This window comes from Momordica charantia (assembly GCF_013281855.1).
Source record: "Momordica charantia cultivar OHB3-1 chromosome 3 unlocalized genomic scaffold, Mcharantia_2.0 BLBB01000003.1, whole genome shotgun sequence".
Taxonomy (NCBI): Eukaryota; Viridiplantae; Streptophyta; class Magnoliopsida; order Cucurbitales; family Cucurbitaceae; genus Momordica; species Momordica charantia.
Genome location: NW_028275161.1, coordinates 6,708,264 through 6,735,040, shown reverse-complemented (window position 1 = coordinate 6,735,040; position 26,777 = coordinate 6,708,264). Strand labels below are relative to the sequence as shown.

Sequence of the window (26,777 nt, the reverse complement as noted above, 5' to 3'; positions counted from 1 at the left end):
ACTTTCTTTCTAGTAGCTGCTAAGTTTTAGGAGGTTTTTTTTTTATTATTTTTTTTGTAGAACCACATAGGTAGCTCGAAGTTATTGAATTGATAGGTGGAGCTTACCGGTACCATAAAGCAGACAATTTCATCCATCGAAATATTGGTCTAGAACTCTATTAGCTTAAGTTAGTCAATTTATATCATACTTACTCGCAAAAGAATGATATATTCCGTTAAGGACAATCCCTCATGTAAATTGCTTTGAAGGGGTAAATAAATCATTTGTGTGATGTCTTGAGTTTTCAAGTTATTTTATTTTAAGATTTAAATTGTGCCTTTGGATTTTACTAGTTCGATACCACGTGCAAATGCACAGATATTTTCTATTGAACTTAATTTTATAATAACATAAATAAATGAGAAAAAATAATATCACTAATAGTAAAATAATAACAATAATAACCAAAAAGAAAAAAAAAAGAAAATTAAGATGTATATATGCAAACTTCATTAAGATATATGTACTTTACTAATTTAATCATTTAATCAATGAGTATATTTACTTTGCATTATTTCGTACCACTTCTTTTTAATGAATTTTAAGTTACATTTCATATCATTAATATATTGATTAAAAAATGTATAAGTACTTTAATTTTTTATTTTAAAAATGTTATTTTACCTAATTTTGGTCCATTGTTTTTAAAAAGTATTTTGTTTGTTTATTAGAAATTCTAAAAAAAATTTTGGGCTAACATTTTGTTATATATTAAACATTTTAGTTTATATTAATTTAAATTCATATTATAATTAAAATTATTAAAAAAAATCTTTAAATTATATTATTAGAAAAGGAAGAGACAAAAAGTTATATATTCAAACTTTCTAGATTTCATGCTATTGTTCATAATTAATTTATTAATTTAATATTTACAACTAATTAAAACTTTTTTGTCCCTACACAATTTTTTTTCAACAAAATCAACATGAACTTGTAATAGATCAATACATTATTATTTTTTTCTAAAATAACATTCTAAATACATGAAACACTAATTATAAAAGAACAATACAAAACAATAGTAACAAAAAAAAAACAAACTTTAGCTATACACTAATCTAAAATATGCTTATGCTTAACAATCACTATTATTTTACCTCATAAATTATAGAACGGTAATCTCGCAAGCCTTGGATTCAATATATAGATTCGACACAGGTATTCTCTACCACTTGATGAATATGTCACCAACATGATTTTGATATGTTTTTGAGATGAAATAATATTTGAGAGCAATGTTTGGAGAGAATTAAGTGTTGTGAAAAAATAGTGAAAGAAAGTATGTTTTTCTAGTAGTAGGAGATAAAACGTTATAAAACTTTTGAAATTCTATTATGAATTGTAATTAATGAAAATAATTTAATTTTATGGTGTAAAAAACCTTTTATATTCTAACATTTTGCATTCTAACCTTCTTTAGATAAGGTACATTTATTATTATTGATAATTAATAATCAATAATAAATTTAATATTTATGGTAAATTATTAATGACATAATTTGAAAATTAATAAATTAAGGAAGGGAAAAAATGTCAAAAAAATGTTTTTCCGACATCCACACATTTTAATATACTAGTAAGAAACACGTGCGGTGCACGTGAAATTTCATAGTTTTTATTTCAATGTTTAAAAATATAAAATTTAATTAAATAGTTAAAATTTATAATATAATTTGGTTTTTTTTTATCTCTAAATGTTTACCTCACCAAGTTTTTTCGTATTTTCAATGTTTATCTCATAAAACGTCTCAATAATTCTCATCACACACTGATGCGGTTAGTGTAACTAAAAGTATTATTCTTCAATTACTTAAATTTTATTTCTAAAAAAAACACATATTCATGGATTTTTCATCTTTTTTCCGAGAACATAAGAATACATAAAAGTAAATACAACTTTGTTTCAATTTCTTATTTGAGTCATTGAAAAATAAAATGACAAAAAAAAATAGTGAGAGATAGAGATGCGTTGAGGGCAGCTGTTCTTTGCCATGTTCGAGTTCCGGTCCAATTCTTTGTCATAGCTCGCGGGGAATGCCAACCGTAGCCATGTTCCGATGGATTGCTCCGACTATTTTCATCACACGATGCTCACCTTTCCAAGGAGGAGGTCATTGAGAGAGTTCTCGCGGTTATCAAGTACCATCCCAAAGTGGATCCGTCCAATGTGATTCGATCTTATCACTCATTTTCACTTTCCTTTTTCCAGTTGATTGAGTCGTCTGAAAAAAAATAACTAAAAAAGTTGAATATTCAATCAAACAATCTAACTAAATATAAAAAAACACAAGACATTGACTAAAGAAGAAAATTTACATACCGAAAGAGAAAAGAAACTCAAGTTTTGATGAAGAAAAAATTGGGAGAAAGAGTAAGAAAAAACTCTTTATATAGTTGTAGAAAATAAAAAGTTACGAAATTTTTTAAATTCTTTATTAATTATAATTCAAAATAAGTTATAACTTTTTAACATAGAAATAAAGAACTAAAACCCTCCATATTCTAACACTTTATATTCTAAATTTTAAGAGAGAGAGTTTATTAAAAAAAAGAAAATTAATTTGAGAAATGTAAGATTTGTAATTATAGAGATTAAATATTTTAAAAGAAATGAAAAAAAGGGAAAGTGGCGTGAAAGGGGGAGGAAGAGGGAGTGAGAGAGAAAAAATTATATTTGAAGTACAAAATTGTCCTCAAAATATCTATGAGAATGTTGAAATTAAAAGGGTAAAATAGGGATAAAAAGTTTCTCCCTATAGCCCCTCGGTATTTTTTATTAATAATGTTAATAATAAAAATTATTTTAAAAATATTGTATTTTAATTAAAAATGTTTAAAATATGTTATGTTTTGAAACTTTTTTTTAAAATATAGTTGTTTTAAAAAAGTGAAGGGTGGTCGACTCTTGAAGAGATACCATCCAACATGGTCGAGAGACGACCATTTAATTTTTTTTTTAAATTTGAATGTTGGTCGTCAAAGAGACCATGTGGGAGAGACAACCATCCGATCGGTTTATTTTTGAAAAGAAAAAGTATAATATTTTATATTATATATTATTTAGTAGTTTTTATTCAAAAGATTCTTGAGTGGTGTAGTGGATGTACTGTCGTTTTATATCTCTTCCATCCTAAGTTTGAATCTTACCTAAGATTCGAATCTAGAACGGAAGAGATATGGAGTAACACTATATCCACTACACTACTCAGGAATTTTTTGAGATAAAGCTACTAAATAATATATAATATAAAACCTTATACTTTTTTTTTTTGAGAAATAAACCGACCGAGTGGTCGTCTCTAGAGACATTCAAATTTAAAAAAAAAATTTACGTGGCGCACGCGTGGCGCGACGTCTAAATGGTTGTCTCCTCAAGAGACGACCAAGTTTCAGTTTTTTAAAACTACAATATTTTTAAAATAAGTTTCAAAATCTACAATATTTTTAATTAAACAACTATATTTTAAAAATAAGTTTCATTTACAACAATATTAAAAAAAAACCCTTTTATATATACTATATATATATATATATATATATTATTGAGTTATAAAATTAAGATAATCTCTTAGTTAAATTATCCATCATAAAAGTGGGTCTCCTTTTCTAAAATGGATTAGGGAAAATCCTTTTTTATTTAAAACACTAGTCATTTGATTTAATATTATTATTATCTTGTTTTTTTGGTAAATAAGAAGTAAAAGAAGAAAAACAAACAAAAAGGAAAAACCCTAGCCGCCGCCCCTCTTGATTTCTTTTCCCCGGCCGGAACCACCACCTCCTCCGGCGAGAACCCAGACCAACGCCGACGAGGGCACGGCGTACGGCGCGGTGCAGCGATCCTTTAGCAGTGGCGGCGGTTCAGCGGTGTGCCTCGTGGATTTCGGTGGCCCGAGCTCAGATCCGACATTGGTACGGTGTTCCAGCGACTGTCCACGGCGGTGCACGACAGACAGAGCAGTTTTGGTTCGTTCTCTGGCCTCGACGGCCCCGAACAGTCCGAATTCGTTAAGCCCAGCGAATTTGGTTACGTTTTCCGGCCTTCCGGTGACGTTCGACGTTGACCCATACCCAAACGGAGCTTGGTTAGTGTTACCCACCCCTTCCGGCATTGATTCGACGTTGACCCACACCTATTCGGACCCAAATCGGAGTTATCCATCACTTCTCGGCATCGGACCAGCCAGCATAAGGCCTTTTGAACTCGGATTTGGGAGCCTGAACTTCCTCGGCGTTAACCCACTCCTAACCCAAGTTGTTGTAGGGTGAGTTAGTAGGTAACGACTCACCTAAACTCGGTTTCGGTTATATTTAAGTGGTTTGAATTGGTTACTAACCTGAGATTGTATTCCTTTTGTTTTAGGAACTATTCAACAAGCTTAGGAACTTTAGGACATTCGTTTGTAAGTAGTTTCTTACTTTAGGGGGAATTTTTTGTAGCATGTATGCTTGGTTGCTTGATTATGTTTGGTAGCGTGATTATGCATGTAGTTTCTTACTTTAGAGGGAATTGTTTGTAGCATGTATGCTTGGTTGCTTGATTATGTTTGGTTGCGTGATTATGCATGGTTACTTGATTGTGTTGTATTCTCTCTTGATTAAATTGTGCTTCTGGTGAGAGTTTGGCTCTATTATGAAGTGAATAGGTGAGTATCAGGGCCAGAGGGATGATACGTCACTAGTTGGGTATTGAGGCTCCGGGTACAAAGGTCATTGATCGATACGCTAACTTTGGACAAAGATGAGTGTCGAGGCTTCGAATAAATGGTCGACGGTCGATGCGATGAATTTTAGAGGGAAGACAAGTATTGAGGCCTTGAGGGGAAAGGACAAGGACCAATATGTTGCAAATCTATCGAGACCTTGAATAGAACGTAAAGGGTCGATGCAACAGTTCAAGGCTTTGGGTACAAAGGTCAAGGATCGAACGCCAAACGCTCTAGAGAAGTGTCGGGGCTCTGAATAGATGGTCTGGGGTCGATACGACTCGAAGGAGTAAGCCTTGGAGGAATATGAGAGAGAATGAGTGAGTCGTGATTTGAGGATTGGGTTTTGGCATGTAGTTTGCATGTTTAGTTGAGTTTATATTATGTAAAGCATGATGACTTGTTAAGCTTGTTGTTTAAATTTCCTGTAAAGCATGATGTTTGTGCGTGACCCTTCAAGTAAGGGATGCTTACTGAGGACTAGTGGTTGTACTCACAAGAATGGTGATGGCGAGGACGAGACTTGACGGTAAGAGACCATTAGGTTGCGTAGCTTAGTTTCTCTCTAGTTTTGATTTTTAGTAGAGTAGTTGCAGTAGTTTATTTTTAGTGGAGTTTCTTATTTCGGTTAATTGTTTAAGTTTTGTTTAGATTCCTTTTTAAAGAACGCTTTAAAATTGTCATTTTGAAATTTTGAGAACTCTAGTTTGATTATTGCTCAAGTTGCGAAAATTGAGACTTTTGAGATTAACTTTAGTTAAATGAATAGTTCTTGATTCATTGTCATTTGAGTATTCAGGTTTCTCGATACTGGATAGTTTATGGATAGTAAAAGTTGATTAAGTTGCTTTGAAGTCGTGGTACAAAATGTGGTTATTCTCTGTTAATGGTATGGGTTGAATAGGAGATTTTTTTACGTGCCCCATTTGGTGTTCTTGAAAATTTGGGGCGTTACAATTTGTCTTTGTGGATATGATATTAATTCTCTCATACCTACAAATTGGTGTACTTGAGATATTTCCTCGAGCTCTTGAAAAAGACATTATATGGATGAGATTAAAAGGGTCAGTCATCCTAAAATTAGGATTCATTTCTTGTTGCCAGTATTCACTTGTAGCATATCATATCTCTAATTTTTGTACTGCGTGTATGTTTCCATGGTGTTTTTCCAAAATCAAACTTTGTTGTTCAGCATCTTGGACTAGCCATCCCTTAGAAGGTATTGTTAAAAGATCATCAATTCCTAATGAAATGGATGTAGCAACGGTCCGTTGGAATCCCAAAGTCTTTATTTGATCCAGGATATGTGATGTATATGCCATTTCGAAGTGATCGAGTAACCTGCTAATAAGTCGTTTAATGGCAATTTCATCTATCACTTTATTGTGAAGGATCAGATCGGCCCGTTTTGCCATAACTACCTCCATATTACGCTGAGTGTGGTTGTGTAACAAGTCGTTTCTCACTTGGTCTATCATGTTTTGGAATCCTATATCGTTGCATAGGAGAGAATTGAAAGGTCCCATCTGATAAAAGGGGAATTTTCTCCTCTTATTCCTTTCCTGAGATTCGGGTTTGATAATTAGGTTTCTCTTCGAAAAGGGAGATGTTATTAAGCTTTTGGTTAAGTTCGTTTCTTTTAGCGTGAGGAGATTCCTCACGTAACTAGATAATAACCAATTTGCTTTTAGATTGGATCATTGTTCCTCATTTAATATATGTCCTATATGTAGGTAGGAAGTACACATCGAATTTTGCATTAAACCAATGTTTATCGAAGTTAAAGTGTACGCGAATGCTTGCTTCTTTACTTCAGTCCGATGATCCTCGATATGTTGCAGTGAATATTGTGTTATGACATCTTGCTTTTCGTGCTTTCTTTTGAATATATTTCTCTCTTGGTTTCTAAAAAAAAGGTCTGAAGAGGAGAATTGGTGTTTTACTCCCAACCTTAACCTTATGGAATAAATGTTTTTATTTCTTTTAAACAATATTTTTAAAGAGACCAATGAGGCCTTGCAGTGCGTTAAAAGATTATTGAAGGTTGGGCTATAATTCATTATGTAATGATTTTCTTCAAAAAGTAAAACAGAACCAAAGAAAAAGCATCATTGAAAAAAATGGTTGCTTTCTTGACTCTCATATTATCTTTTTCCTGTCTTTCACAGCAATTCCAACTGCTCTACCACGTGATAGAGCTATGAACATTCCAGCTTCACATGAGGAGGAAGATGATCGCGGTGAGGTCTTTCTTGATGAATCTGACATAATCGAGGAAGTTGCAGTAGATGAGGAAGGTCTCTCTTTCCTCCTGTTGATTTTGTGCGTGTGTTTATATGAAGTTTGCTTTACTAATTATTAGGTTTATTCTGTCAATTTAAGATCTTCCTGATGCTGCTGATGAAGAAGGCTCTGATGAGGAATTTGTCGGTATGAGATGCTATTTTCAGTAATCTTGCTTGCTTAATGCTTGATGTTCGTGAAGAATATTTCTATTATATAGGTTTATAACTTTCTATGTTATGTTTGAAGATAATTTAGAAATTTATCGGAGTATTATGCTCTGTAAATTGGTTGCATTTATTTGATTGTTTTCAGATGAGGCCGATGATTCAGTTCATACTTTTACTGGCCACACTGGTAAGAGTCTATTCTAATTGTTATTCAGTTTATGTGTGCAATATATACACACACACGCACATACATACATATTACATATATTGCTTTCTTTTTCTTCTTATGCTCTCTCCATAAGGTTCATATATTTATTTGATGTATCAATTGATGACAATAATAACTCATGTTTTCAATCTTTGAATCAAAGTGTAGTATTAGATGTAAGAAATTTGCCTAATCTAACTTTTGTGAAGCTTGTTTTTCATTCATCTTATAATTGGAGGTGTGTCGTTTCATGCATATGCAAAGAAAATATTGAACCTTTCCCTCATATTAATGGAAGTTCATATTGGTGTACCCCTTTCCCTTAGGTGAGGTTTACACGGTGGCTTGTAGTCCAGTAGATGCTGCTTTAGTTGCAACAGGTGGTGGAGATGACAAAGGATTCATGTGGAAGATTAGCCGAGGAGATTTTGCACAGGAGCTTAGTGGTGTGTCCATGATACTGTAAATAGTTGTAAACATATATTTTTGTTTTACTTTTCATTTCCAAAAGTATTATATTATACTTCCTAAGTATCAATTCCACTTCCTTTCCCTAAGCTAACTCTGTGAATTAGCATATTAGATCTTATATCTGTTAATTTTTTCTAACTGGTTTAAGGACAACTGTATGCAGGTCACAAGGATTCTGTGTCTAGCTTAGCATTTAGTACAGATGGAAAATTACTTGCATCAGGGAGTTTTGATGGGCTTATCCAAATTTGGGACATTTCCTCGGGGAATCTTAAATGCACACTTGATGGCCCAGGAGGGGGAATTGAGGTGAAGCTATATTTATTTATGATAAAATTGATTATTTAACCAAGCCATTAAGTTTTTAGGATGATCGTGGTTTAGGTTCATTAATAAGAACCATTTGATATCTCACCAGTCATCATTCTTTAGGTTAATCCCCTTTTTCTTTCTGTTTGTTTATTGCTCCATTGGGGATGGTACAACAACCTATTTTTGGAGGATTGTTGGTTGGATGATCAAACCCTCGTGTTTCATATTTCCTCGTCTTTACCGCCTTTCTGAAAAGTGGTTGCATTAAGTGGCCTCTGTGTTGGGGTCTTCAGGAAATTCCTCTTTTATTTCTCTAGTATCTGTTTTTTTTTTTGAGATAAATCCCTAGTCTCTGTCGCGTATAGGGAATTGTTGAAGGTTGTTGATTTGCTTGTACCTAGGGGAGGTATGTGTGATTCAGGCAAGGAAGGACTTTTGTATTTGATCCCGTAACCCATTGTTGGGTTTTACTTGTAGTTCTTTCTTTAATATTTTGAGTTTTTCTTCACCTCCCCCTTAATGCCTTGCTATTCGCCTTGCTCTAGAAGGTAAAAATTCTAAAAAGGTTAAGTCCTTTGCCTGATAGGTTTTACATGGAAAAATTAATACCATAGACCATATTTAGAGGGGTTCTTTTTGGTTGGGTCCTCAGTGGTGTCTCCTTTGCAAAAATGCTTATCAGGACCTTGATCGTATCCTGTGGAGCTACCAGTTTGCTCAGTTTATTTGGGTCAGTTCCTAGAGTTTTTTGGTGTTTCTTTGGCTTGTAATAGGATGGAGTTTTGGACAATGGTGGAGGAAGTCTTGCTTTGCCCCTTTGGGATAGAGGGACCCTATTGTTGCAGCTAGCAGACTTGTTTCTTCTTTTTGCTATTTGTGGGGTATTTGGATCGAGAGGAAAATTAGAATTTTTATCGGGGGAAATTTGGGATCTAGTTAGATTTAATACTTCTTTGTGGTTGTCGGGTTTTAGGCTTTTTATAATTACCAGGTGCCATTCGTTTTAGTCAGGGTCCCTTCTTGTAGATGAATTCTTCTTTGGTGTGCTTGTTTTTTGTAGGGCTCTTGTATGCTATTTTATTTGTTCTCAATGAAAACTTGGTTTTTATTATAAAATAATGCTTAGTGGGTAAGGTGGCATCCAAAAGGACATCTGGTTTTGGCTGGTTCTGAGGATTCCTCTGCTTGGATGTGGAATGCCGAGAGAGGTGTCTATCTTAATATATTTTCTGGTCACGGTGCTAGTGTTACCTGCGGTGATTTTACCCCTGATGGTATTTAACTAATCTCCACCTTGTTTTTTTTTTGTTACTCTATGTGACGATCAATTACCAGATTCTATGATACGCACATTTTTAAATATTTTTTTTTTTCAAATGACCATGACGTTATTCAAGGTAAAATGATTTGCACGGGTTCTGATGATGCAACGATGAGGATATGGAATCCAAGAAGTGGTGAGAATATTCACGTTGTGAGAGGTACGTTTGAAACTTGAGTGTATGATCCATTTAAAAATTTTTCCTCATTAGTTATAAACTTGTTAAAATTTTAAACTCATAAGAAATTAAAATTGAAATCCTTGCCCTGATTTTTTTAAGAAATTGATTGGTCAATCTTCTGTGTATATTTTACTTTAATCAATATATTTATTTATAAGTTTTTTTTTTTAAATAAGAAAATCTTTTTTGTAAGTATACTTTTTGGGAAGTGCAATTTCCATTGGACAGATGTTAATGTATTGGTTAGGAAGTATTGAGAATTTAATTTTCCATCCTTGTCTTTTTGTGAAAGTTTGATGAGGCCTTATTCCTTATCTGCCTCTGAATATGAGCTAGTCTTGGACAATTGGGACTTGCTATAATGGTATGAGATTAGGGATATAGGAAAAGGGTGATCGTTTAAGACTTGCTTGATCTTGAAAGTGAATCCTTTTAATATTTTACAAGAAAAGTGTTAGGATTCCAAATACAACAACGGAGAACCTAACTAGAAAACTATATTGCAATATCAAAGAGAAATGACAATATCAATAGCCTTTCGAGAGGGCTATCTCTCTCCCAAGAACCATGCTTAAGTTCTTCACCAAAATACTATTCCCAAAGATGCTCTCTTTCTCCATTACCACCCTTATTTATATCCATCTTATCCCTAACTAATTACCATACTATCCCTTCATACTAACAAACTAATATTCCCCTATACTCCTAATAGGACTGTCACAATACCCGCCTTTCAAAGACACCTTGTCCTACTCCTGGTGTGCATGACAATTTTTTTTTTTTAAGAAGAAAATATCCACCCAGAAACTGCTTCAAATAAAAAGTAAAAGAAAAATCCTAGTTGGATCAGCTGGTCTGATGAAACGTGGCAAACGGTGATAACCAGCGGTGTGCGACAGATGGCGGCGGTGGTGTGTGACAAACAACGTCGGACGAACTTGGCGGGGGTGGCGGCAGACGATGTACAGCGGATGGTGGCGGCGGCAGACGATGGCGCTCAGTGGTGCGTGACAAATGATGGCAGGGGTGGCGTGACGAACTTCGGTGGGTGATGGTGTACACCGATGGCATACGACGAATGGCAGTAGCGGCAGATGGTGATGGCTGAGGATTGACGACAACGGTGGATGCCCAAGTCGCGATCAGCGGCGAACATTGTGAAGGTGGACGGCGGCGTCATGTTGGCGTTAAGATGGAATTTCCCAATGTTGGGTATTAGGGTTTCTCCCATCTCATGGGTAGGGATATGCCATTTCGGGTCGGGTTTTGGGTTTGGATTTAAAACAAATCTTGACCCGGCTCGAAACCCAAACCTATCTTGCCCGACCTCCTTTTCTGAATCAAAATGGGCCTCACCAAAGTCATTTAATTTCAGTCCTTTCAGCCCAGTTCCCTCTTCCAGCCTAGGGTCCAACTTGTCCACATAACCTTCTTCTTCCTTGCCCTTCACGAGATTCACGTGGTTAGGGTTCCTTCTTCCCTCTTTCTCCTGTGACCCCTCTTCTCCTTAAGCTCCATGGTTGCCTCTTCATAGAACTTCCATCGGCGCCTCATCCTGAGCTTCTTCTCCGACCATACTTGCTTTCGTCGGCGATGTCTTCCATTTGTCTTATGCCTCTTTTTCCTTTTGTTTTCGTCGTTACTTGCACCTTTTTCCCAACGATTATTAAAACTCCTTCCCTTCCGAGTTTTCGATTCTCGCCACAGAACCATCCATGGTGTCAACCTCACTTTGGAACTCCAGCCTCAGTCGCAACATTCATCAGCTCAACTCACTTGATCTTCGAATTTAGTCGAAGTTTAATTTCTACTTCATCCCTCTTGTCAAACTTTCATGATCGGTGTTGCCTTTTTCTTCTCCTTCCTAGCTTATTTCTGCTCAGTTGAGTATAATTTTTCTCATCCGTTCTCGATGAATCCCTGCACGCTGACCTTTTCATACCTCGGCTGATTTTCCATCGAGCTCCAGTCCACATTCTTGGGTACGATCGCTATCTTCCAGCAACTCTTCGCTCCTGCTTCCGACAATCCAATAACTTTAAGACTGGTTTCTTCACAATTGGTCCTTCCGTCTTTGGTGTCTCTTTTTCCCTCCCAAACGGTCTTGCTGTGCACTCCTTAAGCAGGTCTCACATTTCTTTGAGTTGTCGTTGCAATTCTTTCAAAGGATTATCCTCTTCCACTGCCCATCTCCTTAGCTTCTGTAATAATAACTCTGATACAATTCCCATGGCCAGGATTAACTCCGATACAATTCCCATGGCCAGGATGAACTTACTCTGATACCAATTTGTTAGGATCTCAAATACAAGAACCTAACTAGAAAACTATATTGCAATATCAAAGATAAATTACAATATCAATAGGCTTTCAAGAGGGCTATCCCTCTCCTAAGAAGCATGCTAAGTTCCTCACCAAAATACTATTCCCAAAGATGCTCTCCTTCTCCCTTACTACCCTTATTTATATCCATCTGACCCTTGAATAATTACCATACTAATTACCATACTATCCCTTCATACTAACAAACTAATATTCCCCTGTACCCCTAATAGGGCTCTCACAAAAAGATACTCCCAAAGTAGATAGGAAAGCTAGTAATCTGATAGGAATGACCCTTAGGGTAATAAAGGGATATTATTAGGGTAATCTGATACGACTAATGGAACCTCCAAATATATTGTAGGATAAAAGATAAACGAACTACAATAGCTAACAAGTATTAGAGGTACTTGGGTCCTTCCCTCTTGAGATATCACTCAAGCCTAAAAAGTATTCACTAATTGGATACCTTGGTCCTTACACTCTCATTCTATTTATAACAACTATCCCTAACAACTTCCCTATCTAATTACCAAGGTACCCTCAATACCCTAATAATATCCCTTTTCCTATCATAATCTTAACCATTTTTTTCTGTTCTTCGAGAAGAGCTTAGTTATTGATGTTCTTTGCAACCCCTCGAAGGTGTCTCAGTAAGCCTCACCTTCGAGGAGTTGCATCATGGGTAACCTTCCTTCTTCCTGCCTTAGCCTTGCTTTGGGTTATTGTCCTAAGAGTCTATCCTTAGGGAAACCCCCGAAGAGTTGGATTTGTTAGGTATCCGAATACAAGAACCTAACAAGAACACTATATTGCAATACAAAAGAGTAGCGAGAGGGCTATCTCTCTCCCAAAAACTCTCTCAAGTTCCTTACCAAAATACAATTCTCCAAGATTATCTTCTCCTCTACCTACTACCATTATTTATAACAACTCACCCTAACTAATTACCATACTACCCATTCATACTAACAAACTAATATTTCTAATAGGACTCTCATGTTACCCCGCCCTTCAAAGACACCTTGTCCTCAAGGTGTGAATACACAAGAGCAAAATGATGAATACCAACAAATTTAGAAACCCAGCTAAATATCAACTAAAAAACCCTAGTTTCTGACAGACGACAGCGGATGAGGTGTGCAGCAGATGGTAAATCGTGCTGGTGATGGTGGTGGCGACGACAGACGGTGGCACGACCAACGATGGCGGTAGTGGTGTGTGGACGGCGGATGGTGGCGGCGACAGATGGCGGTGGAGGCACATGTGGCGGGTGATGGCGGTCGGTTATCGGTGGCGTGCGGCGGTCGGCGGCAATATAGGTTGGAAGGTCTGCTGCGTAGGAGAAAAGAAAGGCAGCTAGAGTTAGTTTGGATTGGAAGTTTAAAATCAAGGACATGGCCCAAAGCCCACCTTTTATTTCTCTCTCCTTTTCTATCTTTGAAAAGTCTTGGGCCTCAAACACTTTATCCAATTCTAGCCCATTTCCCTCAGTAGCTTCCAATTGCAGTCCATTCTCTTTAGCACGTTCGACTACAGAAAAATTAGGCACAAAATCCACACAGCTCCTCCTTTCTCCCTCCATGTTTTGGAGCGTATGTGGCGGCGCCACCATTCCTGTAACTCCGACCACCCAAACATTCGCCCACGATGCCTTCCATCAGTCCTTTGTCTCTTTTTTCTTTCATTTTCTTCTGGATTTCCTACTTTTCTCCATACTTTAGACGCCAAGAATTGTCGGCCATCCTTGAAGAATCCCGTCTCCCTCGTCACATATATCGCCCCGACTCTCTCGTGACCGATCTTCAAGTCTCGTGGGATTTTAAGCCGTTCTACTTGCAGTCATGCCCTACCCTTCTTTTTTCCCCGCTTCTTCATCGGAGAACCACCGTGCAAATCTGACCCAACCATTCTTAGACTCTTGCCGTTTCTTTTTGGATATTCAATTTCTTCTTCATCCCCCTTTTCGAACTTCTATGGTCGGTGTTTCCTTCTTCCTCTCTTCCTTAGCTTCTTCATATTCGGTTGAGGGTAACTTTTCTCTTCTCTTCTCGATGAATACCTGCACGAAGACATTCCTTTTCGTCGGTTGATTTTCCATCGAACTCCCATCCACATTCTTGGGTACAATCGTCGCCTTCCAACAACCCTTCGTCCCTGCTTCTGAATGCTCTTCCCTGCTACTTCTTCCCTCCTTAACGTCCTTTTTTCCTCTCTAACCGCAATGCTCTCTGCAAGTCTATTTTGCAATTCGTTGCATATTCGAACCATTTCCTTCGAATTTTCCATCATTTTTTCACACCTTCCCATCATTTCTTCACACATTCTCTATAACTTCATTCTTGTCTCGACTAATAGATCCATCGCCAAGATGAACTTGCTCTGATACCAATTTGTTAGGTATCCGAATACAAGAACCTAACAAGAACACTATATTGCAATACAAAAGAGTAATTACAATACCGATAGCCTTTCGAGAGGGCTATCTCTCTCCCAAGAACTCTCTCAAGTTCCTTACCAAAATACAATTCTCCAAGATGATCTTCTCCTCTCCCTACTACCCTTATTTATAACAACTCACCCTAACTAATTACCATACTACCCATTCATACTAACAAACTAATATTTCTAATAGGACTCTCACAGATCCGTCTTTACTTCTTATGGCCATTAGTAATGGTGTGGAGAAAGCTTTTGAGAGATTTTATTTGGGAAGGTGTCCAGGAGGTGGGGATTACATTTAATTAGGGGAGAGGTGGTATCAAGGATTACATTAGAGGTGGTTTCAAGGCCAATTGACATTTAGGCCTGGATATTGGGAATTTGAAGCTTTGCAATGAAGCCTCGTTGGCCAAATGTCATGGCATTTCCTGTTGGAACCGAACACCCTGTGGGATAGGATTATTGCAAGTATGGTAGTGTTCTTTTGAATGGGCTGTAGTTTGTGGGTCTGAATACATACATCTTGCGATCTTTCATTTTTCTTAAGCTTAAGCTGGTTTTTCATTTTAAATAAAGGTAAATAGGAAAGCTCTGGAGAGCCTTTGGAGTTCAAGGGATGTAGGTAGACTTAACTTGGAATATGATAGATATTTTAAAATATAATAGATAACCAATTCAAAATTAAAAGAAAAAATTGATAACTTTTTCGCTATGAGCAAACATAACAAAATTGATGAATACAAACTAGTATATTAAAAATACAAAAATAAAAAGATCAAATATTTATATAATAACAATTTGAACTACGTGTGGTGCACATAGTTGGGCCATCCTTTCAAGAGAGAAAAGGCGCTCATTTGGAAACACATCCTTCGAGCCTTTTTTTTTGTTGACATTCTATAAGTGAAGAAACCATAGGCTCTTTACAAAAAATGAACGCCCATTCGATAGACTCTGACAATATCATTCTTGCTATATATTGATGTAAAGCATCTCCACTATTTTACTCATATAGCATAGATTCTCTTTGGACGAATCGGAGAAGTTTCATGTAACTCCTTTGGTATTTGGGATATACCCACCATTTTGTAATTTCACTCATCAATGAAATTGTTTCTTAACAAAAAAGAAAAAAAACTACGTGTCGTGCACATGTTAAGTTACTATTTCTTTCAAGTGGTGATGATTTTATCTTTTTGTATTATTCTTCAGGTCATCCCTATCACACGCAAGGATTGACTTCCTTAGCACTCAGTTTCGATTCAACGCTTGCTCTTTCTGGTTCAAAAGATGGTTCCGTTCATATTGTGAATATAGCAACTGGAAAGGTTATTTCTACAATTTAATTAGATGATATCTATTTGTCTAACCATATAATTATCTTTCTTGTCTCAGTTAGATTGCATTCGAGTGGACAATTGATGCCACGTTCTAAAATTTTTTGTTTTCTTGAAATACTAATACTATGAAATATGACCACTATCATTGTTTTGTTGAATATGTAATAGAGAAACTAGATTTGGTGCTACATATATATACATAACTATGTGAGGAGAGCTAAAGGAAGGTGTAAAGAGGGGGTTTTTGTGATATGATATAGCCATGTGGTTTGATCATACCAGCACTAATGCACCAGATCTCATAGAGAACTTCACAGCCAAGCATGCTTCGGCGAGAGTAGTACTAAGTTGGGTGGCTATTTGGGAAATTCTCGTGTTGAACGCCTATAAAATATGTTATAGGCATGCTAGAAACTAGTTGGTTAGTTAATGTAAGAGGCATAAGTATGTATTATAGTAGCGGACGAGAGACCTTGAATCATCTTGGAAGCTTGGAAAATGTATATGAATGGTTAACTGGAAGAGTTAATATGTTAAAATTATGAATTGTATTTATTTTAAACCTTAATAATGATGAATGTGAAAAGAGGTTCTAAAAATTTTGATATCTAAGGTGGCTAATGCATCAAAAGTCGAGATTGAGAATTTTGACAAATGTTGTGTTCTTTTCAGAACTTTTATTTGTTGATAATGATGAATAAGATATTGACAAATTGAATCTTATATTTGATAGGTACACAGTTGTTGCTTAGTTATCAGCATTAGACTTAGCAACAGATTCTTAATTTTAGTAAACCACTTTGAGTTGGCCAATGTATTTATCTGGTTGTGATACGCTAAATTTTTGTAGGGTCGGTCAACAGATGTTTGTAAGACTGGTTGAGATATCCATAACTTGGTTTGGATATCCACATTTATAAGAAACAAAATTTTACGGTGGTTTGGACCATGGATGCAGAATTATGATGTTTTGATGTAAATTGAAATGAAATCACTTACTGCTTTTGACAGGTGGTAAATTCTCTAGTTTCCCATTCGGATTCAATTGAGTGCATTGGTCTAGCGCCAAGGTATTGTGATTTTCTGCTATGTTGTCATTCACCTCCTTAAGGTAGAGGTTCCAAAAAAAGAAATTATGAAAGCATGTTAATCCGTAAAAGTAATGACTTTGATACATCATGTTGAATTAGTAGGGATGTTCTAATTGCTGCAGAAATGCTATAGTGTAGACTTTTTTATTTTCTATAGCCTATGAATGTTCTGATTCTTGAAAACTTGCATTTCAGCTCCCCTTGGGCTGCAACTGGAGGAATGGATCAGAAGCTCATCATTTGGGATCTTCGACAGTCGTTGCCACGCACTACATGCGTGCATGAGGTCTGTTGAGAACTGATTTATGTTTTTAACTCAACTCTAGAATATAATTCAATTTATTGTTGATCTCATTGTAACGACCTGGTTTTTGGACATATACTGGTTATGCATGTTATTGACATTTAAAAACTAGGGAATGTCAAAACTAGGGAAGAAGTACTTTAGAAAAGGAAAATTATACTAGCGCAAGATAATTTTTAAAAAAATATTCAAAACTTATATGGAATCCATGAAAAAGTAAAATTTAACCAAATCCAAAACTTAAAAAAATTATTAATAGTAAATAAATAGAAACGTTATTTCAAGTTCTTAAAATAACTCTATCCAAGCATGGACAATATTTAAATGCGAAAAAAAGACCATGCTGACGCAGACCCCCATGACACACTTTAGCAAATAGCCGTTAGACTTGTCTGGTATGCTTTTGCCATTATCTAAAATGAAAATTTACTTAGTGTGTCACCATGGCCAAGCACATGGCTCTTAGGACCCATTACAATCTAGCACCACCATAAAGTTAGTACCTAAGTAAATTTTATGTACACTAATGCTTAAAAGTTGGTATCAAAGCCCGAGTTAATGGTTTTGTAGACTTGCTTGTAAGCATTAGTGTGTCACCATGGTCAAGCATTTAAATACTTTGTCATTGCCAAGTATGTTATGTTTGTTTATATATATATATATTAAAAAATTTGTGTAATATGCATAAAAAATAGACATGATTATATTGTATTGTAATGAACAATATGTTTGATGTTTAATGGTTGTGACGTTAAGACTTAGTTCAACTCTGTTGTGATTATTTGATTATGGCTCCACGCAGAAGAGGGTATATGAGATGGGTGGACTAGGTAGAGGTGCAGTCACTAAGATAGTAGAGCCAGCAATGAATTAACCTAATGGTCAGATAGAGAATCCATCAATAGGTCAAATTTCTAGACAGTCAAAGCGCCATTGATGAAGACCTTCCAAACACTTGTTCAAACTGCGGTCTCTTACCAAATGACTCAATTGGCTGAGGACCAAGGAGACATGTCACTAGAAGCCAAGTATTTGTGAGATTTTAAGAAGTATGACCCTCACACTTTTGATGGATTATCCTTAGATCCAACGATGGCTGAGACTTGATTGTCATCTATAGAGAATATCTTCCGTTACATTAGGTGTCCAGAGGAAAAGAAGGTGCAATGTGCAGTCTTCATGTTGAAAGATATACTCTTTTATGGTGGTAGTCCGCAGAGAGGTCTATTGATATTAGTGGAGGTCTATTGATATTAGTTGCAATTTAAGAAGGTTTTCTTTCGGCAGTACTACCTAGCAACCACCTGATTCAGAAACAAACAAAATTCCTGAGCGTGAAGCAAGGCAATAGACCTTGGAGGAATATGAGATAGAATTTACAAAATTGTCCTGTTTTGCCCTGAGATAGTTGACACAGAGGCCAGAAAGATTGAACGATTTATTATGGGTTTGAAGGATGAGATTCAAGGCTCTGTGGTAGCTCTCTCTTCATCAGATTATCCTACAACACTTCGAGCAGCTGCATTGATTGACAACTGTTGACAAGTTAGTCTTTAAGTCCTTTAGGACTAGGATCTTTCTCAGGATAGAAGAGGAAGTTCAGCAAGCATCTTGTAATCTACAACAGCTTGAGGATAATTTTGTCACGACAAACCAAGCTAAAGTTCAGAACAATTGCCCAATCGACAACAAGGGCCTAATTATGAAAAATCTGTTTGCAGTACTTGTGGAAAGCATCATTGGGGGCGTTGTTGGTAAGGAACTAAACTATGTTTCTAATGCGGCAAGGAAGGGCACTGGTTGTAAATTGCCACGAAGATATGCCCAAGTTGATGCAAAACAACCCTCTAATATGAACCAGCGGACATCAAGTAGACCCGATAGTAGGAAAAACTTTACTCATTACATGTCATGGAGTGAAGGACGTTGATGCTTTAGTGACAGGTACGGTTCAAGAATTATGCTTGTTTCTTGAATCGAGTTATTATTAGGTAATTAAATTGCAACCATGTGACCATTCTCCACTAACGTCAATAGACCTCGTAGAACACTCTCACCATAAAAGAGTATCGTGTTTCAACATGAAGACTACACACTGCACATTCTGTTCCTGACACTTCTGGGCGACAACTAAGCCTCAACCATCGTCAGTGTTAATTTGAGAGGGTAAAAAATATACTACTATATTCAAACATGTAACTTAGGTCTTCTTATATAGGAGAATGACCTACTACAAACAAGGAAAGTAATAAATACCATAAAGACTAAATATCAACAATAAAGACTAAATATTAACAACTAAAATTGACACCTAATATTTACACAAATATTGATAAATCCAACACTCCCCCTTAAGCTAGTTTGAAGATGTCGTCCATAGCTAGCTTGTTGCGAATTGTTTCTTTGGAAGTCCCTTAGTTAAAACATCGGTAATTTGCTCTGTTGTCGGAAGATAAGGAATACATATTGTACCTGCATCAATCTTCTCTTTAATAAAATGTTTGTCAACCTCGATATGTTTGGTTCGGTCATGTAGCACAGGGTTATGAGCTATACATATGGCAGACTTATTGTCACAATAAATCCGTATAGGTGTCGGTTGAGGAATCTTCAATTCTTCAAGTATCCTTTTGATCCATACACCTTCACAAATTCCATGAGCCAATGCTCTAAACTTTGTTTCAGCACTACATTTTGTCTTTTTCTCCTCCATGTAACTTGGTTTCTTCCAACCAAGGAACAGTAACCAGAAGTAGACCTTCTGTCGGTAGTACTTCCAGTCCAATCTGCATCAGTATAAACTTCTACTTGGAAGTGGTTATTCTTTTCGAATAAAATACCTTTTCCAGGAGTTCCTTTCAAATATCTCAAGATTCTGTAGACAGCTTCAAAATGAGTTGGTCCAGGTGCATGCATGAATTGACTTACCACACTTACAGCAAATGCAATATCTGGTCGCGTATGTGACAGATAAATTAATCTTCCCACGAGTCTCTGGTATTGCTCCCTATCCTTTATTTCTTGTGCGTTTGCTACTTGTAATTTCAAGTTAGGTTCAATAGGAGTTTCTGCGATCCTGCAACCAAGCAATCCTGTTTCTCCAAGTAAGTCAAGAACATATTTTCTTTGATTAACGAATATACCTTTCTTCGATCTTGCGAATTCCATTCCTATAAAATATTTTAATGTTCCCAAGTCCTTGATTTGAAACTCACTTGCCAGATTTTTCTTAAGACCAGCTAGTCCTGCTTCATCATCACCAGTGAGAATAATATCATCTACATAGACAATCAGAATTAAGATTTTATTATTCTCAGAGTGTTTATAAAATATAGTATGGTCAGCTTGACTCTGGAGAAATTCATAACTCGATATGACTTTTCCGAATCGTTCGAACCAAGCTCTAGGAGACAGTTTGAGGCCATAGAGAGATTTCTTTAATCTGCAGATTTTATTCCATCCGAGTTCTTTTTCAAAACCTGGTGGCAAATCCATAAAAACTTCTTCCTTAAAGTTGTCATTGAGAAAAGCATTTTTCACATCAAGCTGGTGGAGAGGCCAATTTGAATTAACTGCAAGAGAAAAGAACTCTAATAGAGTTAATTTTTGCAACAGGAGCAAACGTTTCCTGATAATCTATCTCGTAGGTTTGTGTGAAGTCTTTAGCTACCAATCTAGCCTTGTATCTTTTGATGCTACCATCTGCATTACATTTTACGGTAAACACCCATTTACATCCCACTAGTTTCTTATCCTTTGGCAATTCTACTATCTCCCAAGTACTGTTTTGCTTTAGAGCATTCATCTCCTCCATGACAGCTAGTTTCCAATTTGGATCTTCTAAAGCTTCATGTATATTCATTGGAACAAACAAATTAGTTATCCTAGATGTGAAGGCCTTCTGACTATTTGATAGTTTTTCATATGAAATGTAGTTCGAAATAGGATATTTGGTACAACTTCGAACGCCTTTTCTAATGGCTATGGGAACATCAAGGTCAGAGACAACAAGTGAATTATTTTGAAAATTTGAAGAAGAGGGATTACCAGACAATGTTGAAAAGGGAGGATTATCAGATAGTTCAGTTTCATTTCTCGGAGTCTCAGATTGGCTTTGTGAAGGAGTAACTATTTGATCTTGGTTCCTCTGATTGAATTTCCTTCTAGTATAAAACTTTAACTTAGAACTAGGATTCGCAAAACGTTTCGTAGTATTTCTCCCCCTGATTGGACAGTTTCTATACTTGGCATCGAAGGACTAGTAAAATCCAAACAGGTAGAACTAGAAAGAGGAACAGAAATATCCCAAAAATTATCTTCCAAATTCATTTTCTCCCCCTGAAGAGAATTTTGGGTAAAATATGGTTGATTTTCTAAGAAAGACACATCCATACTCACAAAATTTTTTTTGGTCTGAGGATCAAAACATTTGTAACCTTTTTTACCTGAAATATAGCCTAAGAAAACACATTTAATAGTGCAAGGGTCATGTTTCGACCTGAAATGACTAGGTGTGTGAACGTAAGTAGTACACCCAAAAACTTTGAGAGGTAGATCAGAATATATGCAGGATGTTGGAAAAATATTTTTAAATGACTCAATGGGAGTTTTGAAATTTAAAACTTTAGTAGGCATCCTATTTATTAGATAGGTCGCTGTGAGAATCACTTCCCCCTATAAATATTTTGGAACATGCATAGAAAACATTATAGCACGTGCTACTTCAAGTAAATGCCTATTTTTTCTTTCAGCAATCCCATTTTGTTGAGGAGTATCTCGACAAGTAGACTAATGAACCATACCTTTTTCTTTCAAAACATTTTTCCAAAAACTCATTAAAATACTCAGTTCCATTCTCAGAATGTAAAATACAAATTTTTGTTTGAAATTGAGTTTCAATAATCTCATAAAAGTTTTTGAAAATGTCTTTCACCTCAGATTTTTTTGACATTAAATAAACCCAAGACAGGCGAGTATGATCGTCAATGAAAGTAATAAACCATCTTCTTCCACTATGAGTACTAATTTTAGAAGGACCCCAAATATCACTGTGAATTAAGGAAAATGGTTTGGAAGCTTTATAAGGTTTTGGAAATTATGTGGAGTGATGATTTTTTTCTAAAAAACAACTTTCACACTTAAAAAATGAACAATCAATTCCCTTAAATAACTTTGGAAACAAATATTTTAAATAGATAAAACTGGGATGTCCTAGTCTACGATGCCAAAGCATAATTTGTTACCTAACAGAAAGAGAACTAATACTACTAAAGCCCTGAGTTATTTTATTACTAAAGTTACCTTCATCAAAGTAGTAGAGACCATCAACCATCCTACTGCGACCAATTATCCTCTCCGAGTTCTGATTCTGAAAAATACAATGGGATTCAAAGAAAGTAACACGACAGTTAGAATCTTTAGAAAGTTGGTTGACAGATAAAAGATTACATGCTAATTGTGGAACATGGAGGACAGACTGTAACGAAATGGTCTCAGTCAATTTAATGGTTCCTTTTTCTACAACAGAAGAAAAACTACCATCTGCCATTCTAACTTTTTTATTGGAATGTGAAGGAAGGTATGATTCAAAGAGATTAGAAGAACTTGTCATATGATCAGAAACTCCAGAATCTATAATCCATGGAAATGACTACACGAGAAAGCCTTATAATAAATACCTGTTTGTGTCAAGGATACACATGAGTTATTAGAAGGTAAATTGGAGGATAGCAATTTTAGGATTTGATTAATTTGCTCTATACTTGAGTCACCACAACTATCACCAAACATTTCTCTACCATTGACAGTTGAGATTTGGACCATTGTAAATAAACAACTTGTCCTGAACAACTTGGCCTAAACAAAGGCTGACAACAGAACTACACCACTAGATAGTAATTAACCAAATCAAATCAGGCCATAAATTGATATTAGAAAGGAGATGATCATAACCAGGAGAGTTGAACCAAGTCAGAATAAGTTACGGCAGATGAACCAACCCGAACCGATTTGAACCAAAGAATTGAACAATGCAATACTTAGAAAATCTCCGGCGGACAGGATTGACGGTGACTACAGAGGCGGCGGTGAGATCTGCGGTGGCTAGACTGACAGATATGCGAAGGATGTTGCCAGACTAATAGATATGCGAAGGAACGATGGTGTAGCGGCACGAATCTATGAACGTAGGTCAGACACGACGTTGGTGATGGCGGTTGTGAGGTCGGCTGCGAACAGATCTGCGAGCAGAAGAGGTCGACTATGAGCAGAAGATGGCGACCGACAAGAGTGCTAGCGGATCGAAGACGGTGAGGATGTGCAACAGCCAGAGATGGGCGATCGTGAATATTAGACGAAGAGACGCGGAGGTCGACAGATGAAGGGTCACGTCGCGATGGATGTGTGCGGATGACGGAGACCGGTGAACGACAGATTGCGTCGTGGATGGGAGTAGCGGCGGATCTGTGCGGATGACACTGGTGCAGATCGATGGTGAGGACGACGGATCGACGACAACAGCTGCGTTGCCGTGGGGAGTTCGCCGAAGGTAGACTTATCGGAAGGAGGAATGGATGACAACTAGGGTTTTGATTGACAGCTAGGGTTTTGATTGACGGCTAGGGTTTTAAAATTAGGGTTTGGTATTTTTTATGATGGCTAGTTTGAGAGTTAGGGTTTACTTCCTAAGCTCTGATACCATGTTAATTTGAGAGAGTAAATCTTAAGAATGAACAAACCACCACTCAACCCAAAAGCTTAAGTTGATGGGTTGGGTAAATTTAATTCATTTATATGGATTCTAACACTCCCCCTCACTTGTGGGCTTGGAAAACATCAAGACCCAACAAGTGGAAATCATAATAAATGGGGAGGAAACGACAATGCAGGGGTTCGAAGATAGGACCTCCCGCTCTGATACCATCTTAAGAATGAACAAACCACCACTCAACCCAAAAGCTTAAGCTGATGGGTTGGGTAAATTTAATTCATTTATATGGATTCTAACAGTAAAAAATATACTACTATGTTCAAACATGTAACTTAGTTCTTCTTATATGGGAGAATGACCAGACAAACAAAGAAAGTAATAAATACCATAAAGACTGAATATCAACAATAAAGACTAAATATTAACAACTAATATTGACACCTAATATTTACACAAATATTGATAAATCCAACAGTCAGTTCTAAGGATAGTCCATCAAGAGATCGAGGATCACACTTCTTAAAATCTCACAAATACTTGGCTTCTACATGCCTCCTCGGTCTTGAGCAAATTGAGCCATTTGGTTAAAGACGGCAGACTCAATGTTTTAAAAGGCTAAAGGCTGCCTCGAGGCGGTATGAGGCGTAAGCCTCAATTTTAATTAAAAAATTATACAAATCTAAAATTTGTATGATCAAGTATTGCTAAACATAATAGTTATATAAAAGTATAAAAAAATCACCTGTTAGTTACCACTTAAATAAAAATCCTAAAAGAAGATCCTCAATATCACTACTATTATCGCTACTATTATCACTAGTACTATTATCACTAATATGATCGACTTATTCTATAAAATTTGTCTCCAATGTTTTTAAAGTCCAATTAGTAAAAGTAGTGATAGATTGAATCATCGCCACACCTAGAGTGCATTCCGTATGCAAAGAAACCTTTATATTTTGTAAGAATTGGGCAAATTACTAAAATTATTCTAATCATTACACGAGGCGTAAAGACTTTAAGCCTCAGTGTGTCTTCAAAGAGGCGTAAGCCTCTTATGGTTCAAAGAAGGCGTAAGTCTTGAGGCTAAAAGTTAGAGCCTTGCCTCGAGGCGAGCCTCAAGGCGTAAGCCTCAAAAGCTTTTTAAAACATGGACTGCAGTTTGAACAAGTGTTTGGGAAGTCTCCATCATTAAGGGCGCTACAATAGCCTCTGGCTGCCTAGAAGTTTGACTCACTAGTGGATTCTCTGTCATTAAGTTGATTTATTGTTTACTGTCTCAAGGATTGCACCTCTACCTAGCCACCCCGTCTCACAAACCCCTTTCTGCAGACTTCTGCTAAGTCTAATGTCACAATCATTAAGCATAATGTTCATTACAATACAAATAATCATGTCTATTATTTAGGTATGTTACATTTTTTTTTCTTTTAATTGTTATAACGAAAGACATACCTGGAAGTGACTGGGTGTTCGCATGCTTGGCCATGGTGACACTAATTCTTATGATACTAATTCTTATGATGTAAGCAAGTCAAGTCTACAGAACCATTAAAGCGCCTAAGTCTATGATGTACATAAAATTTACTTAGTTATCAATTCCTTGATGGTGCGTAGGCAGGTTTCATGCGAGATTCTACCCAACTGATAGTTGCCACCAAATTTATGGAGTCAAGACCACCAATCTAGCTACTCGAACTCAGTCTAGGTTCATCTACTTGAAAAGAGGATAACTGCAGTAATTTTTCATTAAAACCTACGCATTCATAAGCATGCATTCCATGATTAAACTTTATGTAAAACTTTAAGGCATTTCAAAAGTAGAGCCATTAATTATTTCTTGATAAAACTAAAATAAATCCAAAAGTATTAAGACTTAATACCAATGATCTATGATTTAACTACAAAAATTTAAACAACCGACCTTAGAATAATTACCTAAAATTGAAGCTTCAGGCTAAATGAAAAATACCTAAATATGCTCTTGCTTTGAGATCAATGGACTGAAATTTGATGATCAATGTTTTTTTATTATTATTTTAATCTATGACTGAAATTTGATCTATGAGTGCAACCAATCATACAATTTAAACTACTAAAATATCGGTTGCACTCATAATCATTATCTTTTCTTGTTTGACATTGACTATTTGTTGTCCGGTTTGACTTGTTTAAGCAAAAACAAACTGTCTATTTTTGACAGGATGGAGTAACATGCTTGACATGGATTGGCACATCAAGATACCTGGCAACTGGATGTGTTGATGGTCGAGTACGAATATGGGATAGTCTCTCCGGAGAATGTGTAAGGACCTTCATTGGGCACTCTGATGCCATCCAATCTCTCTCGATATCTGCCAACCATGAATACCTTGTTTCTGTTGCTCTCGATAATACAGCTCGGGTTTTTGAGATTGCAGAGTATCATTAAGTAGGATCTTCATACTAAATTTCAATGTCACAAGTTGTGATCCCATTGTTGATTCATCCGTAATTATATGAATTTATACCATTTTATGAGTTTGTATTGGTTTGTCAAGTATGGTTAGGTAAAATTTTTGGTCATTGATGTTTGATAAATTATACAAGTTAGTCTTTTATGGTTTAGAATATGATAGCTTGAAGTTTTGAATGTTAATTAAATGTTGTGTTAGTTTATATTGTTAATAAGATTTGTGAAAATTTGATTAGATGGTATTTTATGTTAATGTGGTTATTTTAATGGTTACCAAATATTTTCTTTCAGTGGAAAGATTAAAATTAAATATATTATTGATCAACATAAATTTAATTGAAACATGTATAGCTAATGATTAAGAAATTTTCTCAAAGTAAATAACATCGAACAAATTCTAGCTACATTAAATATTTA

General features: G+C 36.0%; 1 protein-coding gene across 7 annotated transcripts; it reads left to right on the top strand.

Annotated features, from left to right (window-relative positions):
• The first annotated feature begins 3,781 nt into the window (after positions 1-3,781).
• LOC148212256 (uncharacterized) lies at positions 3,782-26,515 on the top strand. 7 transcript variants are annotated; one of them, XM_088121626.1, is made up of 13 exons: positions 3,782-4,318; positions 4,409-4,448; positions 6,920-7,048; positions 7,134-7,181; positions 7,350-7,391; positions 7,739-7,858; positions 8,047-8,192; positions 9,322-9,469; positions 9,593-9,676; positions 15,674-15,789; positions 16,813-16,871; positions 17,088-17,178; positions 26,109-26,515. In XM_088121626.1, the coding sequence occupies exons 3-13, from the start codon at positions 6,952-6,954 to the stop codon at positions 26,334-26,336; spliced, it is 1,179 nt and encodes a 392-aa protein (XP_087977752.1). In that variant the 5' UTR covers positions 3,782-4,318; positions 4,409-4,448; positions 6,920-6,951; the 3' UTR covers positions 26,337-26,515. The 7 variants fall into 7 exon arrangements, with proteins under 7 accessions (XP_087977752.1, XP_087977754.1, XP_087977753.1 ...); XM_088121625.1 differs by having other exon boundaries at positions 3,783-4,310; XM_088121624.1 differs by having other exon boundaries at positions 3,783-4,322.
• Positions 26,516-26,777: the final 262 nt, after the last annotated feature.